Source organism: Helianthus annuus, chromosome 2 (genome assembly GCF_002127325.2).
Source record: "Helianthus annuus cultivar XRQ/B chromosome 2, HanXRQr2.0-SUNRISE, whole genome shotgun sequence".
Taxonomy (NCBI): Eukaryota; Viridiplantae; Streptophyta; class Magnoliopsida; order Asterales; family Asteraceae; genus Helianthus; species Helianthus annuus.
The window spans coordinates 14,939,011-14,956,754 of NC_035434.2; the positions used below are offsets into that span (position 1 = coordinate 14,939,011).

Below are 17,744 nucleotides of genomic sequence, written 5' to 3' on the forward strand. Positions count from 1 at the left end.
GAACCAGAGCGTTTTCGGCGAAACGCGGCGTGTGGAATGAGGTAACTGTTGTGAAAAGAGGGTTTTATCCCGACAGTTGCCTCGACACGGCCCCGTGTCCAGCTGACACGGCCTCGTGCCGAGCAAGTTTTTTTTGAATTTTTTTTTTTTGTGCTCGTGTGCATGCCCCTTTTTCCGAAAATGGTTAGAAGACTTGCCGATTTTAAACGTACACTTACCTGTTCGTAACATGTCGGGTATGAGTTTATTCGTTAGCCGTTTGAAGTGAGATCTCCTCTTCCTCATCCTCAATGGATCCTCGGTAGAGTTTTAGCCGTTGGCCATTGACTTTAAATGGTATCCCATTTCGAGTTTTAATTTCTACTGCACCGTACGGAAAAACATGGGTGACGGAAAAAGGTCCTGACCACCTAGATTTTAGCTTGCCAGAAAATAATCGAAGTCGTGAATTAAACAATAGAACCTGATCTCCTACCCGAAATTCATTAGACTTAATATATTTATCATGTAAATTTTTCATTCTTTCCTTATAAATTTCGGAGTTAGAATATGCATAATTCCTTAGCTCGTCTAATTCATTTATTTGACAAAATCGATTTTTACCGGCAGTTTCTAAATCTAAGTTCACAGTTTTTATTGCCCAGTAGGCTTTGTGAGCTATTTCTACTGGCAAGTGACAACTTTTTCCATAGACAAGCTTATATGGGGTTGTGCCTATAGTGGTTTTATAAGCAGTTCGAAAAGCCCATAAAGCATCGTCTAATTTGTCGGCCCATTCTTTTTTATTTATTCCTACGGTTTTTTCAAGTATTCGTTTTAAACCTCGATTAGTCACTTCGGCTTGCCCATTTGTTTGAGGGTGATATGCTGTTGAGACCCGGTGATAGACCCCATACCTTGTTAATATTTTTTCGAGTTGATGATTGCAAAAATGGGTACCTCTATCACTTATTAAAGCCTTTGGTGTCCCGAAGCGAGAAACAGTTTTTTCAGAAATTTTACCACTACTCTTCCATCATTTGTTGGAAGAGCCTCGGCCTCCGCCCATTTAGACAAGTAATCGACTGCCACAAGTATATATTTGTTTCCCTTTGAAGGCGGGAAAGGTCCCATGAAATCGAGCCCCCACACATCAAAGATTTCACAAACGAGAATGCCATTTTGAGGCATTTCGTGTTTGGAAGAAATATTACCTGATCTCTGGTAGGCATCACATGTCTTTACAAGGTTTTGTGCATCCTTGTAAATGGTTGGCCAGTAAAATCCTGAATCAAATACCTTTCGTGCGGTACTTGCGGCACCATGATGTCCTCCGTATGGACCTTCATGACAATGACGGAGAATTCTTCGTGCTTCATTACCATGGACACACCTTCGGATGAGTTGGTCGGCACACATTTTGAAAAGATAGGGGTCTTCCCAAAAGTAATGCTTTAAATTAGCAAAGAATTTCTTTCTTTGATGATGTGGCCATCCCTTGGTGACTATACCGCTAGCTAGGAAATTAGCGTAGTCGGCATACCATGGCTCTTGTCTACTCTCCACCATTTCCAAGGATTCTGTGGGAAATTTCTCGTTGATTTGCTCGTCTCTGGTCGTTTCCAAAGCTGGGTCTTCTAAGCGTGAGAGATGATCTGCAGCAGTGTTTTCTGCTCCTCTTTTGTCCTTGATTTCGATGTCGAATTCTTGGAGGAGTAGAATCCATCTGATCAAACAGGGTTTTGCGTCTTGTTTCTTGAAGAGGTACCTGATGGCTGCATGGTCTGTATAGACTACAGTTTTAGAAAGAACAAGATAAGAACGAAATTTATCAAAAGCAAACACCACTGCTAGTAATTCTTTTTCTGTAGTTGTATAATTTTCTTGTGCATCATTAAGAGTTTTACTAGCATAATAGATTGGGTGGAAATGCTTTTCTTTTCTTTGTCCCAAGACTGCTCCAACAGCAAAGTCACTTGCATCACACATGATTTCGAAAGGAAATTTCCAATCTGGTGCTATCATGATAGGTGCATTGACTAGCATTTCCTTGAGGGTTAGAAATGCTTGATTGCATTCCTTGTCAAAGATGAAGGGTGCATCTTTTTCAAGTAATTTTGTTAGAGGCCTTGAAATTTTTGAAAAGTCCTTGATAAACCTTCTATAAAATCCGGCATGCCCTAGGAAACTTCTGATTGCTCTTACGGAGGATGGAGGAGGTAATCGAGAAATAGTTTCTATTTTTGCTCGATCAACTTCCATTCCTTCGCTTGAGATTTTGTGACCGAGTACTATTCCCTCTGTTACCATGAAATGGCATTTTTCCCAGTTAAGGGCGAGGTTAGTTTCCTCACATCGGGATAGCATTCGTTCAAGATTATCGAGGCATTGGTCATATGAGTCTCCAAAGATGGAAAAGTCGTCCATGAAGACTTCCATTGTCTTTTCTATCATATCATGGAAAATGGCCACTATACAACGTTGGAATGTTGCAGGCGCATTACATAGACCGAATGGCATGCGTCGATATGCGAAAGTTCCGTAGGGACATGTGAAAGTTGTTTTCTCTTGGTCTTCTGGTACTATCGGTATTTGAAAGTAACCTGAAAAACCATCTAAGAAACAATAAAATTTATGACCGGACAGTCGTTCTAACATTTGATCAATGAAGGGTAAAGGAAAGTGGTCTTTCCTTGTTGCTTCATTTAATCGCCTATAATCTATACAAACTCTCCATCCTGTGACGGTTCTCGTTGGTATTAATTCATTTTTCTCATTAGTTATTACCGTCATACCTCCTTTCTTCGGGACTACTTGAACGGGACTTACCCACGGACTATCGGAGATAGGGTAGATTAGTCCGGCGTCAAGCAGCTTGATGACTTCATTTTTAACCACTTCTTGAACATTGGGGTTCACTCTTCGTTGTGGTTGAATTACTGTTTTGTAGTCATCATTCATTAAAATTTTGTGCGTGCACATGGAAGGGCTTATTCCTTTTATATCTACAAGCTTCCAAGCGATCGCGTTTTTGTGTTTTTTAAGTAGGTTAACTAATTTCTCTTTTTCTACGTTACTTAATTTAGATGAAATAATTACAGGTAAATCACCATCTTTGCCTAGAAAAGCATATTCCAAACCTTTAGGAAGTTCTTTGAGCTCAATGGGTGGGTCTTTAGAAGTCACCTTATTTTGTGGCTCATCTAGATTAAGAACCTTAAAGGTTTGTTCTATGGCTATCTCTTCCTCGACAAAGTGGTCTTCTTCGTTAGTTGTATCGGGTGGTTCAGCTTCATCTTCAATTAGGGGGTCATTATTGCCAAAAGGATATTTCATTGAACGCTCAAGATCTATGCTCCTTTTGAATGCCCCTAACTGAAGAAGTAGATTGTTGAATTTCCGGTTTTTCAATGCTTTATGAGTTTGTACAAAAGGTTTTCCCAAGACTAGGGGGCGTCATCAAGGATGACGAAGTCGGTTGGGATTACCAATTGATTTGTGTGAACCAAAACATCTTCAACTACACCGATTGATTTTATCACTTTTCGATCGGATAGAAAAATGGGTATTTGAAGTGGAGTAAAATCACTAATACTTAATTTTTCAAAAATGTAGTTAGGCATTATGTTAACACAAAGATCTTTATCAATAGTGATATTACTAATAAATGAATTTTGAAAGAAACATGGAACCGGTGTAATGTTAATTTCAAAAGGTCTTCTTTTATTAGCGAAGTTTGATCATTAGTTAACTTAACACTCACTATTTCTTTGATTTTAGCACTAGTGTTTAACTCTTTTAAAAACTTGGCATGAGGGGTTATTAAACAATGATTTTCGAAAGTAGGTGACAAGAGATTAATTTCTTCAAAATTAGACTCTTCATGAATTTTAACATTATCGGACTCACCTTTTTCATTGTTTAACTCATGTGTCGGTTTTTCACTTTCTTGTTCTTCCATTTTTACATTTTCAACTATCTCTACGTTATTATTACTATTCAATTTTTCTCTTGCGCGGGATTCCTCTTCCCTTGCGCGAGATTCTTTCATGTAACGTTCGATAGTTTTAATGTGTTCTAATATCCTATTGGTCACTTCGGTGAGAGAAAAAGAATTTGGATCCTCAAAGCTTGAATCCGGTTGTTCGATCCTTGGCTCCTCATAATACTCATATGAAGTAGATGGTTCACACCATTGTTCTTCATTGTAAGTATATGATGGATAAGGGTCGAAACTTTGTTCTTCATAGTACTCATATGAGGTGTGTTGTTCACGCCATGGTTCCTCATAGTAAGAGTATGAAGATGGTGGCTCATATCTTGAATCTTCAAAGTATGAGTATGAAGGCTCATGCCTTGGTTCATCAAAACATGAGTATGAGGGAGGAGGTTCATACCTTTGGTCTTCATAGGATGTGTATGAAGTTGATGGCTCGTACCTGGGCTCCTCATAATAGTTGTATGAATTGGATGGTTGATATGAGTTATTATATTGAACCGAGCGTGTGTTACGACAATTAGTGCAATAATTACCCCTATAATCATCCTCATCATAGGTGTAGTTGTAACCTCCTGAGTATTGATCCATAAGAATCACTCAACAGACTACAACTGAGTCTCGGGACCAGAAAACAAAAAAATAAAGACGGAAACAGAAGCTGGACACGGCCCCGTGTCTGGTGAACACGGCCCCGTGTTCAGGGTCTGTATCTGGGCGTTTTAATTAAAGTTACTGGTCACGTTGAGCACGGGGGTGTGTTCAGTGAGCACGGCCCCGTGTTCAGACTCTATATCTGGGTATCTAACTAAAAATATGCAGCACGGGGGCGTGTTCAGCGAGCACGGCCCCGTGTTCAGGTTACTGTAAATGCAAACTAAACTAAAATACAGAAAAATGTGCGCGCGTTTTGAAAAGGTTTTGAAAAACTGATTAGGCCGTCGATTTTAAGCTTTCTTAAACTCCTTGTGTCCCCGGCAGCGGCGCCAAAAACTTGATGTGCGTGAAGTGTGTTATATTTTTTTGATGTATATTTAAGCCCCTTTTACACTTTTAGCCAAGTTTTAAATTTATAAAACACGATATTTACTAACACTAAACACACATATGGGCAAGTGCACCCATCGTGGACGTAGTATAGTGTTGGTAAGATACCGAGGTCGTCCAAGGACACAAGAGCTTTTAATACCGGTTTATCCTCAACGTCTAATCAAATCAAAAACTGAGAAAAATGTTTTTAACTAAGAAAATAAAAACTAACTAAATGCTGAAAAATAAAATAAAATAAAAACAGATAGACAAGATGAATCACTTGGATCCAACACGTGTATTAGTATAACCTTTGATTATTTTCGCACTTTTGCACTTGTTTAAGAGATTATCTTAGTTATTGTAGTAGGCCCCTCTTTTGAAGGCGACGTTACCCTCAACCCAGTAGTTTGAGTCAGCAAGGATACAATCCTAAAGGGTCGGATTATTGAAAGATAATGAATTAAGTTATTAATGCAAATTGTGGTAGGCCCCGCTTTCGGCGGTGACGTTACCCTCGGCTAAGTAGTCTGAGTCAGCAGGGATACAGTCCTAAATAGCCGGGTTATAGTATTAATAGTAGTTAACTTATGAGGGGGTCAAAGAGTTTGGATCCCCGCCATCCAATACCTATGGGCATTGAAGGAGATCCTACTAAATTTGACCCAGGTCCCTTGCAGGACCTCTAAACGCTGAACAAGGGCAAGACCCTTACCAAACCGTTCCCTTAACCCCCGACCAGGTAGCCAACATACCTCCATATAGACCGTGGAGATATGAATGGTGAAAATCTTTTATTTTATATAGACAGTAAAATAATGCCAAGACACCACGGACAAACGATAAGGAAAGATCACCTTCAACATAAGCAACTAGTTATTAAAGTCATTAATACAAAACCAAATAAAAAGTGCAAAAGATTAAAAATAAAGAGTATTATACTAAACACTTGTCTTCACCAAGTGATGTAAGAGACTTAGGCAAACATGGCCTTGATTGTCAAGAACTCTTACGATCAATCTTGGATCCCGAGACGACTCACACACTCTACGATGGACAATGGATGATGGTGGTGGATGATGGTGTTATGGTGGTGGTGGGTGGTGGATGAAGTGTGAGAGAGGTGGTGTGCCAAGGGATGAGATGGAATGAAACCAAACACTCCTATTTATAGGCTGAACAGAAGGCTGGGCACGGCCCCGTGTCCGCTGGACACGCCCCCGTGCCCGTCTGACACTCTCTTCCTCATTAATTGTAATTCGCAATTACAATTAATACGCCTGTTGTACTTTCACCACGCCCCCGTGCCCGCTGGACACGGCCCCGTGGTGGGCAATGGAAGCTTCTATAAGTTTGTCTTTTATGCTGCTTCTTGGGCACGGCCCCGTGCTGGCTGAGCACGGGGCGTGTTCAGACTTCTGTTTTCTCTTCTTTGCCTTGGAGGATGCCGTTGAGGGTCCGGGCAGTCTACTTTTATTCCTTTTCTTGTATTTATGCTAGAATTAGTTGTCTTTTTGCTTCTTTTGTGAATTTGAGCTCATTTCATCCTGAAAATACAAAAGAAAGACAAAAACACTCTTTTTCCAACATTAGTACTTAAAAAGGGTTAGTTTTATGCCTTAATTGATGTGATTTATATGTTGTATTTTACACACATCAGATGACATGGATGAAGATCAAGATGAAGACTCCGAGGAGGAAGAAGATGACACAAGTGATGGATACTATTCAGATAAAGTACCTTCTGACGAAGGATTTTAATTTTTTTTTTCTCTTTTTCCTTCTACTATGTAATCTTCTTTTTTTAAGATAATTAAATGATATATTTCTATCTTTAATAGCAAAACGCCAAAATAATACTAAAAATGGTTAACCCTAACAAAACGCCAAAAATAACAAAAAATATTTTTCCTCCTTAATATTTTATTTACTCCATTATTGTTTTTTGTCATATTGGTCTGCATAAGGCCATTTAAAAAGAAACGCCAAACTTAGAAGATGAGACGTCTATAACCTATAAAACTGATAAAAGCTGATTAACACAGTAAACACAAAAAACAGTAACTGAAAAAGACAGTTACTTTATTACTATCATTTATTACAATAAAAAGTCCCGCCTAAACTACGCGCCAAAAAACTCCTATAAGAGAGGGGTCTATACACAATGAAATTAATCACACCCAAAAAAAACACAAAAACGCCATATCCTCTAGAAACCACTCCCTTTAAAACGCCACAGATGTCAAAGCTTTCACTGAAATGGATCATTTTTCTGAGGGGGTTAACTCAATAATATTTTGCTGGATGAGATGGACAAATATTCAAGAAAAAGACACTGATGACAGTGATATGCCATCATGCAAGCTTTGTTCTTGATGATTATAGGCATGGAAGAAAGGGTTCAACCAAAGTATAAAATGCTATTTTGGACTCCATTATTACAAATAGCATCAAGCAAGAGTTGATCTTCAATGACATGCCACCAAACAAGACTATCACACCAAAAAACATGATGCCACTAAGCAGCTTCTTCTGAAAAATGACGGGGTTTATGTAGGAAAGTTGGCATCTAGCTAAAGTATTCAAAAAAGTTTCAAAACGCCAAAACAAATTCAAGAAGATAGAGGCTGATGACAGTGAAGATTCGGAAGAGAAATTAGATTACCATTTTTATTAGTTTTGTTTTCATTTTATATTGTTTTGATATCAAATTATATGTTGATTTGTTATCTAATTCTCTATAAATAAAATGCATTATTATATAAAACGCCAAAAACTACAAACACCAAAACGCTAGAAGTATGAATACTGGGAGAACAGCTGCTGGCAAAACACCTTGTAAAGGGTATTAAACGCCAAAAAATTCACTAAAGGCCAAAAAAAATTGGTCTTATTGTAATCTTATGCAAATATTAGATACTCGTAGTGAATTATTATACAAAACGCCATAAACGCCAAAAAAAAATAACCAAAAAACTCTATAACGGCAAAAAATTATATATGTGACACAAACATAATTAATTCAACGCCAAAAAGTTTAAAAAAATACAATTAACGCCAAAAAAAAATACTTAGACGCCATAAAATATTATACCGCGTTGGGAAAATAAAAGAAGAATGAAAAGACAAAAAAACCCCTCCGCCCTTCTCTATGCCGCGGGACACGTGTTAGACGAGGAAGCGTTCTCACACTTTTGACCGTTTTCTCCTGATCCCGTTTATATATATATATATATATATATGGTCGGGATTTAGAGAAAACGCTCAAAAGTGTGAGGACGGTGAGAACGCTTATCGATCGTCCGATCAAAACAATCTATGGACTAGATTGGCGCGGTGGTATTTTCGTAAATAACATCAATTTTATTACGTGGACGCGCTTCATTAAGGGTAAAAGCGTCTTTTGACTACTCCAAACAAAACGCCATCTTATGAAAATAAAATGCCAAAACAAAAATCACCCAGCATTGGGCTAAAAACGCTATTAGATATAAAACGCCAAACTTAATTATAGTAAAATCCCGCCTAAAAAACCGCCAAAAAAATCCTATATATACAACAACTAAGACCTTCAATTAAAAAACACAAGCAAAAACCCCAACGCTAAATTTAATATATACCATTCGACTGATAAACGCCAGAAACCCCAAACATCAAATATATTGCTGCCAGTAAAGTTTAGTTGTATGGTGTAGACAACATTGTCAGTTATATTTCTTAACTGAGGATTAACAATGTTATCCAACATCATACAGCAACACGTTGTTGACTTTAGCATGCTCAAATTTACAGTTTTAAAAATAGTTTATTTTGTGGCGTTCTTTTTATCGGTAAAACGCCAAAAAAGATAACATTTTGGCTGAAAGGATGTAAAATCAATAACATTTTTGCTGCATGAGATGGACAAAAATAATAGAAAAACAGGCTGATTTCATACGAAAGTCGAAACAGCCAGTGAAGATGCTTCAAAAGAAGAAAGAGACTGATGATTGTGAAGATCTGAAGATCAATATTTATTTTGTTTAATTTTCTTTTTCAGTTGATTGTTATTTAATAAACAACGCCATATCTAATAAAAACGCCAAAAAAGGCAAATGTCTTACACCTTTGGCGTTTATCGAACCATCATAAAATGACTTTGGACAAGTATTATAACAAAACTTTTTTTTATGTATTCTTTTTTTTATTATTATTTTCCTTTCAGTTGATTGTTGTATAATAAAACGCCATATATAATAAAAACGCCAAAACAGCCAAAATGCTTGTTTAAACGATATCATCCAGTTAAAACGCCCCCAAAAACTCCCAAACTATAATAAAATTAAGAGTTAATTGCCCGGATGGTCCCTGTGGTTTTATGTTTTTTCACGTTTAGTCCCCACCTTTTGGAAATAGCAGGTATGCTCCCTATGGTTTGTCATTTTGTTACTCGGATAGTCCCCTGACATTTACTCCGGGGACTATCCGAGTAACAAAATGACAAACCATAGGGAGCATACCTGCTATTTCCAAACTAACTGACATCTACTCCGGGGACTATCCGAGTAACAAAATAACATATCATAGGGAGCATATCTGCTATTTTCAAAAGGTGGGGACTAAACGTGAAAAAACGTGAAACCACAGGGACCATCCGGGCAATTAACTCTAAAATTAATTTGAAAAAGTTTTATAAAAAACCACAAAAAAATAAAAAATAAAAAATAAAAAATAAAAAACAAACTTGAAAATGTAACTAGAAACAGTAACTAGAAACAGTAACTTCAAATCAGAAAAACTGAAGATAGGGAAAATTTATTATATTAGAATCTAAAACGTCAAACTTTAAAGATGAGACGTGTTACAGACTTCAGAGATAAAGCTTGTCAAAAAAACAATAATTACAAACAGTAACTGAAAAGACGAATACTTTATTATAATAATGCACCGCCTAACTTACGCGCCAAAAAGAGATCCTATAAAATGATACATCTCAGCAACTTCTATTTTATCAAACCAAAAAAGAAAAACAAACGCCAATACTACTAAAATACCACTCACTGTAAAACGCCAAAAAATCAAAGATGGCTAATATGCTTTTGTTGGATATTCAGTATTGTTATTCGTCAAGTTTCACTGAATGAATTGTTAGGGAGGCAAGTAACTCAGTAAGATTTTGCTGCATGAGATGGACAAAAATTCAAGAAAAAGATACTAATGTCAGTCATATGGCATTTTGTATTTTTTGTTCTTGAAGAAGGCTTGGATGAGTAGAAGAGATCAATGACACTAAAGAGTGGGATGATAAAGATGAAGATCAACATGAAGAAAAAAGCGAAACACCCACCCACACGTCACAGATCTATGTCCCCAAACATCCACAAAAAAAGCCACTACAACAGACGAGCAGGCAAAATAATCAAACCGATGGGTTTGTTAAGTTTTACATAAAACGCCATATTTTGGTGTCAGTTCTTGTACTATTAAAGAACAGATCAGAGACTGATGACAGTGAATATTGTGAAGAGAGATCCGATTAGGATTTTTAATTTATTTTTTGTATTTTTTTTACTGTGGCTGAAATATAATCCAACAATTGTAAAACGCCAAGATAACTCAAACGCCAAAATGTTTATAAAAATAATAGAACAATGAGCCATCTTGTTTAAAACCCCTTGAAAAACGCCATTCAAATAAAACGCCATAAAAGCCAAAATGTTGATACAATGAAACCATTAAAACGCCATTAATTATTGAATTTTGTTAACGCCAAAAATCTTAAAAACCAAAAATTAAAACAAAATTAGGAAAAGCGGAACTGGAAAAGCAGAAGATAAAAGGATAAAAAAGCCCCTCCGCCCTTTTCTAAGTGGCGTGACACGTGTTGGGCCAGGAAGCGTTCTCACCGTTCTCACACTTTTGAGTGTTTTCTCCCGATCTCGTTTCTATATATATATATATATATATATATATATATATATATATATAGGGTAGGGTTCCAGCGTGAACCAAATTCCATGCGTGAACTGCGTGAACTGATCTGGACCATTGATTTCCTTTTTAGTTGTTAAGGGTATGATTGTAATTATTTAAAAAATTAGATTTAAATCATTATTTTAATAATTGAATTAAGTTACGTCTTTCCTATTTTAAATTCATTATCCACATTATCTTTTATTTCATTTTTATTTTTAGATTTCACCACCAGAATTCGGATTATGATTTTTAAGATTCACGTAACCTTCATATCTCAACGGTATACACATGTGTACTTTGATATGAATTGAACAGTACACATGTGTACTCAGCATGGCACATATGTGTAATTAGCTACATAATACATACATATAAACAAAACTTGTAAACCTATTTTATATTAAGCAAATAACAATTTCTATAATGTTTGCCAAACCAAAAAAAACCATACAATTACAAGTTCCAGTTTCGTGAAAACAATAAACGCAACATAATCGGAAAAATAAAAAAGATATAGTCTTTTACAACTATTCACCGCGTTGTATGCTGAATCATCCTTATCGACCAAGCAAACAAACATACGTGAATCATCCTTATCGACCTCATACGTGAATCATCCTTATCGACCTTCCATCTCCACTTTCCTCGTTTACGACGTCTCCTATAATAACACAAAAAACTCAGCAATTAGTACTTTGCATAATTCACAAGTGTACATCAACAACTTTACACATTCAATACATAAAAAAATATGAGTATCACAAAAACAGACGCTATACACATGTGTACATCGCATTAAAAACATAGAAAAACCAGAATACACATGTGTACAGAGCCTTAAAAACAGAGCAAAATCAGAATACACATGTGTACAACACCTTAAAACCAGAGCAAAAATTAGAATACACATGTGTACAGCGCCTCAAAAACAAGCAAAATCAGAATACACATGTGTACATCGCCTTAAAAACAAGCAAAATCAGAATACACATGTGTACATCGCCTTAAAGCAGTGAAAAAACTAATGACACATCTAATAATGACGGTGTATAGTTATAGTCCATTCAAATAACACATCAAAACTGTAGTTCTGGTTAGAAATAGACTAGTACCTGAATTTCATGCTCGATGTAGTATAGTTCCCAACAGGCATTGCAACCTTAATGTTTCGACTTGAAAAGAAACTGAAATCATTACAACCCTGCAACAAATGAAAGTTGATATTAGTGTCTGAGTAATTTTGAGGACGATAACTGTAGCGCATCAAGGGTGTGTCTGGAAACAGGGGTGTCAACCGTGTGCAATTGACAGGTTAAGTCGTTAAAACCGGTAGCAAATCAGAACCTAGCCGACATGAAACAGACCGATATCACCAGTCCGAATCGAACCGACGATCTCATCAGCAACAGTTAACTTTATTAACTCAACAATATATTAAATTGAAATATCAACTAACTCAAAATTATGTTAAACCCTAATTCACTTAAATCTTCAAAATAAACACCCATTCAGATTGAGCCGGTATACCTGTAATCGACGATGGATCTGTTCAGCGTCGCCGGTATATCTGTTCAGATTCGCCACCGCTGACATCACTGGTGGTTGATCTCTTCTGCTGCCGCCGTCTGCAACCATCATCGTCATCATCAACGGAACCCTCAACGTCCTTAATCACCGGAAAAACAAATGAAAGAAACAAAAAAACCAACACTTTGTCGATCTGAAGTAAAGAAGAGTGGAGGAGTGTTTACCGGAAAATCTCGTCGAAGAAGAATAAAAGTACCACCACCACCGCCATAGCAGTGGCGTTGCTTCAGCTCTCTCTATCTGTCGTTTCTCCGGTTCCGTCGCCACACAAGGTGGCTCCCTTCCTTCTCAGATTCTCTCTCTAGATCAAGTAGGTTAAGTGGGTGTGTGTTCTGGTACGAGGGATAGACGAACATAAGAGGGTGTCGGGGGTATATTGTCGGATAAGCCCTGCCGGGAGCCGATCTCCGGCAGGGAACCACGAGATAAAGGGGTTACGGGGGGTGGGTATAGTGGATAAGAGGGAAGAGGTGTTAAGATTGTTTGGGTGTGCGACGACCGGAGGTGTCGCCGGAGTAACTCTAGTTGCCGGAGGTGTAATCAAGAGGGAAAGCAGAAAGATGAACGAGATGAAAAGTGGGTGTCTGCTTGTGTGCGTGTTTGAAGATATGAGGAAGATAGGGTTTGAGGTTTTAAAAGGATTTTTATATGTGAGAGAGAGATTTTTTGTGGGATTTTGAAACATAAATGTAGAGAGATTTTTGTGGGATTTATGCAATCAAGATGATATGGAAATTACACATATACCCTTATTCTCTTAATTAAATAGTAACAAATAACCAAATAATTACCATCATGCCATTCACTTAAAATCTCAAGATCATAAAAATCAAGGGCCCAGATTAGTTCACGCAGTTCACGCTGGAGAAATTGTTCACGTTTGAACCTAATCCTATATATATATATATATATATATATATATATATATATATATATATATATATATATATTAGTGGGATTCTCGCCGCGCTACGCGGCAAACATTTTGTCGGTATTGGTTCGGTTCATTATGGTAATTGTACGATGCTGACACTCAGTATAACAACTAAAGAGAACTCAGAAAATAAAGTTGTGATATACCCAAAAGGATATCGACTAATACTTTATGTCGATCAAGAACCATCAAAAAAGAATACCGGTACTGGTTTTAGTAAGACTTATCGGCAATCACTATAGCCTACGATATCAAAGATATGCTCTATTTCGAATACAATTCTGTTACCAATAAATTTTATACCAAATGGTCCATAAACAAAAATTAAACACAACCACATATTTAATTGTTTTTTAAAAGTTAACGAACGAAAATTATCTGAAAAAAAAAACAGATTAGAAATTAAATGGGTTAAAGACATAATATAAGGGGTGAAAGTGAAAGTTAAAAAAATACAAAAAGGCGAGCATGCTTTATATAAGTAGAACACTAATACCATAAGACCATGTGTAGTGGGAGAGAGAAGACCCTTGGGTATTTTGCGTCATGTGACAGTCCAGTCAGCATGTGGGTATTATGGGGCATTATGTTAAAAGTGGTGTATTGGGGCCTTAAATCTTGCAATGATTAGATATTCTAATATAATTAAATAAAAAATATAAAAAACCATCAAAAAATGCTATTGGCCAAAGAAACACGTGAAGGCGTTTAAAAAAGCAAAATTTTTTCAAGAAAAAAAAATGCCACGGCGGTTACATGGCGTGTTTGGGCTTTTTTTTTTAAACGCCAAAAAACCTCACTACGGGTAGTCTTATAAAATCACACATAACTTCATTTTATTAAACAATCATTATCCAAAAGCATGCCTTATATGACTAGATTACACTAATACAAATAAGTCGCCGATCGAGCCAAACTAATGATGGATACATATATAATAAAGTATGTAAACATGGGTTTTTTTAGTATGTATCACTAGTTGCATTTCATTAAAAAAACGATAAATAAGATGAATTCTTACATTATTTATAAACTGCCGTTGGGGTTTGGGTGAAAGCACATTATCACTTTTCTTCTTGATCAACTTATCAATACAAAAAATTAAACGCAATGAAGTTTCAAAAACAACCAAGCAAATTCATAAAACCATTGGTTCCAACTCCTTCAAACCTTAAACACTACAAGAAAGGCTTCACCGATGAACTCGCTCCGTTTGTGAATGTAAATATCGTCCTTTTCTTTAGCAAAAATCTCCATCACGATCCGAAGTTTGTTACCCAACTAGAAAATTCCCTAGCAAAAACCTTGACACAATTTTACCCTCTCGCGGGTAGATATGTTGAAGAAAGTGAGTATGTTGACTGTAACGACGAAGGTGTTGAGTTCATACAAGCCAATGTTAATGTCAAACTTGAAAATATTCTTGGTCCTGAGGTGACTATTTTGTTTCTTGAGGAATTTATTCCATTAGAAACAAAACCTCAAGAAGTTGTTCTTACAATTCAATTGACCACCTTTGAGTGTGGAGGGGTAGCACTTGGTGTAAGTGCTACACATTCGGTTGTTGATGCGTCGACACTATGCACATTCCTAAACAAATGGGCTGCCATGAACCGCGAAGAAAATTGGACCAAATTCACGACGCCTGGTTTCATCTCATCCTCGTTGTTTCCTGCTCGTGGTTTCCATCCCATGCAACTACCTCTTACTACCGACGATCATGTGTTAGACAAATATACAAGAAAGAAATTATCATTTAGTGAAAGTGCAATATCTAGCATGAAAGAAAAGGTCAAAACAAGCGTACACTTGTCAAAGGCGCAGTTAGTATCCGCGATCATTTGGAAGGGTCTCATTGGTGTGGATCGCGCAACACATGGTCATCCAAGAGAGTCTATGCTCTTCCAGCCAATAAATCTAAGGGAAAAAATGGCTTCTTCAATATCCAAACATGCTTGTGGAAATATTTGGGGGATTTGTGCTACGAAACCTACGATTCTTGAAACAACTATAGAACTAGCGAATCTTTTAAACGAATGTGTCACGAAAGCAGTGAATGACTACTCAAACGTACACCATGATAGCGAACAAGGGCAAATGATGGTTTTGAATTCTTTCTTAGGTATGACCCACATTCCTGAATCAACGAAAGCGATTCCAATAACTAGTTGGTGTAAGTTCCCTTTTTATGAAGTTGACTTTGGTTTTGGAGAGCCGGTTTGGGTGGTTCCCGGGACTATGCCTGTGAAAAATTCAGCGTATTTGATCGACGATAAGGAAGGTAATGGAGTGGAAGCATTTGTCTTTCTAGAAGTTAAAGATGTCCCCTATTTTGAAGAGGCACTAGATCATCTAGTCTAGATGGCAATGTTTTTGGTGCTTAAAATCTGTTTATTTTGCATATTTATGATCATCGTGTCAAGCTCTTGCTTGGAGTCTGTTGTTATATGTTGTGTATTTGTAAGTTTTATGTTTTCTAGGTTAATATCAAGCATACATGACGTTGGATTATACTACAAACTAGAATATAGAACTAGATGTCATTTGAGTCTCTGTGGTTTTGGTCATTTTACCAGTTTAGTCCAAAGGTTTGAAACGTTGTCATTTTAGTCCAAATAGCTTCAAGCATTGCCATTTTAGTCCACTGGGTTAACTCCGTCCATTTTTTATATTAGCTAGAAGGGTAATTCAAGCATTTTATATGACCGAAATGCCCTTTTAGTTAACAGAATAAAGAGATGGAGTTAACTCAGTGGACTAAAATGGCAACGTTTAAAACTATTTGGACTAATATGACAACGTTTCAAACCTTTGAACTAAACTGGCAAAATGGCCCAAACCACAGGAAGTAAAATAACAGTTAACTCATAAATCTATTATTATGATAATCCAATTTAGAATTTGCATTGCAACACATATCCATTGACTTAAAGACATATTTAATAATTTTGATTTTTTTTTTTATTTTTTTTTTTTTTTTTTGCAAAAACATGGGACTTACCAATATGTATTTGTGAGGTAAATATCACATCCAACGGTGATATGAGAATGGCTACATTGGTCGAACTATCCCTAAACTCTACATGCATTCGCATAGAATGGAGAGACCACATTGGACGCACATCTCCCATGAAGTTAATTGCAAGAACGGAATGTAAGGCATCACATAACATGGAATTAAAAACATTTTAAAGAAATCTATACTTCAAGTGTAAAATCTTCTTGTTATATTAAATGTACCCCGAAACTAATATTTAAATGTATAAGCTCGGTAGCACTGCCATGCAAGAGATAAATTACCAATCAAAGTTACCGGCCAAACCGATTCCGCGATGTATATAATCTACGTGACATTGAAAATTTGGAATAGTTAGTTTGAGCAGGGCCGGCTCAAAAATTTTTAATTTTTTCTAGACCCAAAGCGGATAGCAAAATTGGGGCCCTTTTTGTAAATGAAAAAAATTGCTATGAATCTATTATTCATATATCATCTTTGTATACGCATAACTATCCCCCAGGCAGGGCCGGCTCAAAAATTTTTAATTTTTTCTAGGCCCAAAGCGGATAGCAAAATTAGGGCCCTTTTTGTAAAGGAAAAAAATTGCTATGAATCTATTATTCATATATCATCTTTGTGTACAAATAATTATCGATCATAAACCTCAATGTTAACAATTTCAAAGCCAAAATTACCAAAATATAATATATTTTCTTAGAACTTGAGACCCTAGGAAAATGGAGGCCTAAAGCTCTTGCTTTATTTCACTCCCCCTTGAGCCAACCCTGAGCTTGAGAGTTGAAACTCTACCCACCATCTCTAGTATAATAACCGCACTTGTATAAAGAAGTACAAACACCGAATGTATGCAAAGACCACATGTGGTGAACATATACACAGAAATTCAAATCCCATGGTTAACTTATCTTCAATAAAACATAAAACTATTTAAAAATTCAAATGTAAGGACACACCACTAAAATAAACTTTAAAAATTAAACATATACATCAAGGTTCATCTAAACCAAATGGATACAAGAAGTTTAGCCACTAAGCGTCATTAAAATACTAAACTATTTTAATTTTTATAATAAATCAACAGTTTTAAATTATATTATTTTTTATAATTAGTTTTATCTTCGTATCCGAATAAACTTTGTCCAGAATCGACATGCCACTACATGCTTATTTTTATCAACATTTTGACATAAATTTTCTTAATACATGTATATTTGCATTTCTCGGCGTTTCAATACCATACTTTT

General features: G+C 36.4%; 1 protein-coding gene across 1 annotated transcript; it reads left to right on the forward strand.

Moving 5' to 3' along the window:
• The first annotated feature begins 14,536 nt into the window (after positions 1 to 14,536).
• On the forward strand, positions 14,537 to 15,997 carry LOC110911329 (pelargonidin 3-O-(6-caffeoylglucoside) 5-O-(6-O-malonylglucoside) 4'''-malonyltransferase). The gene has a single exon (XM_022155936.2). The coding sequence runs from the start codon at positions 14,592 to 14,594 to the stop codon at positions 15,840 to 15,842; it is 1,251 nt and encodes a 416-aa protein (XP_022011628.1). The 5' UTR covers positions 14,537 to 14,591; the 3' UTR covers positions 15,843 to 15,997.
• Positions 15,998 to 17,744: the final 1,747 nt, after the last annotated feature.

Excerpts from the sequence above, each read along its gene's own strand:
- LOC110911329 (XM_022155936.2), top strand. The coding sequence starts at position 14,592 with ATGAAGTTTCAAAAACAACCAAGCAAATTCATAAAACCATTGGTTCCA.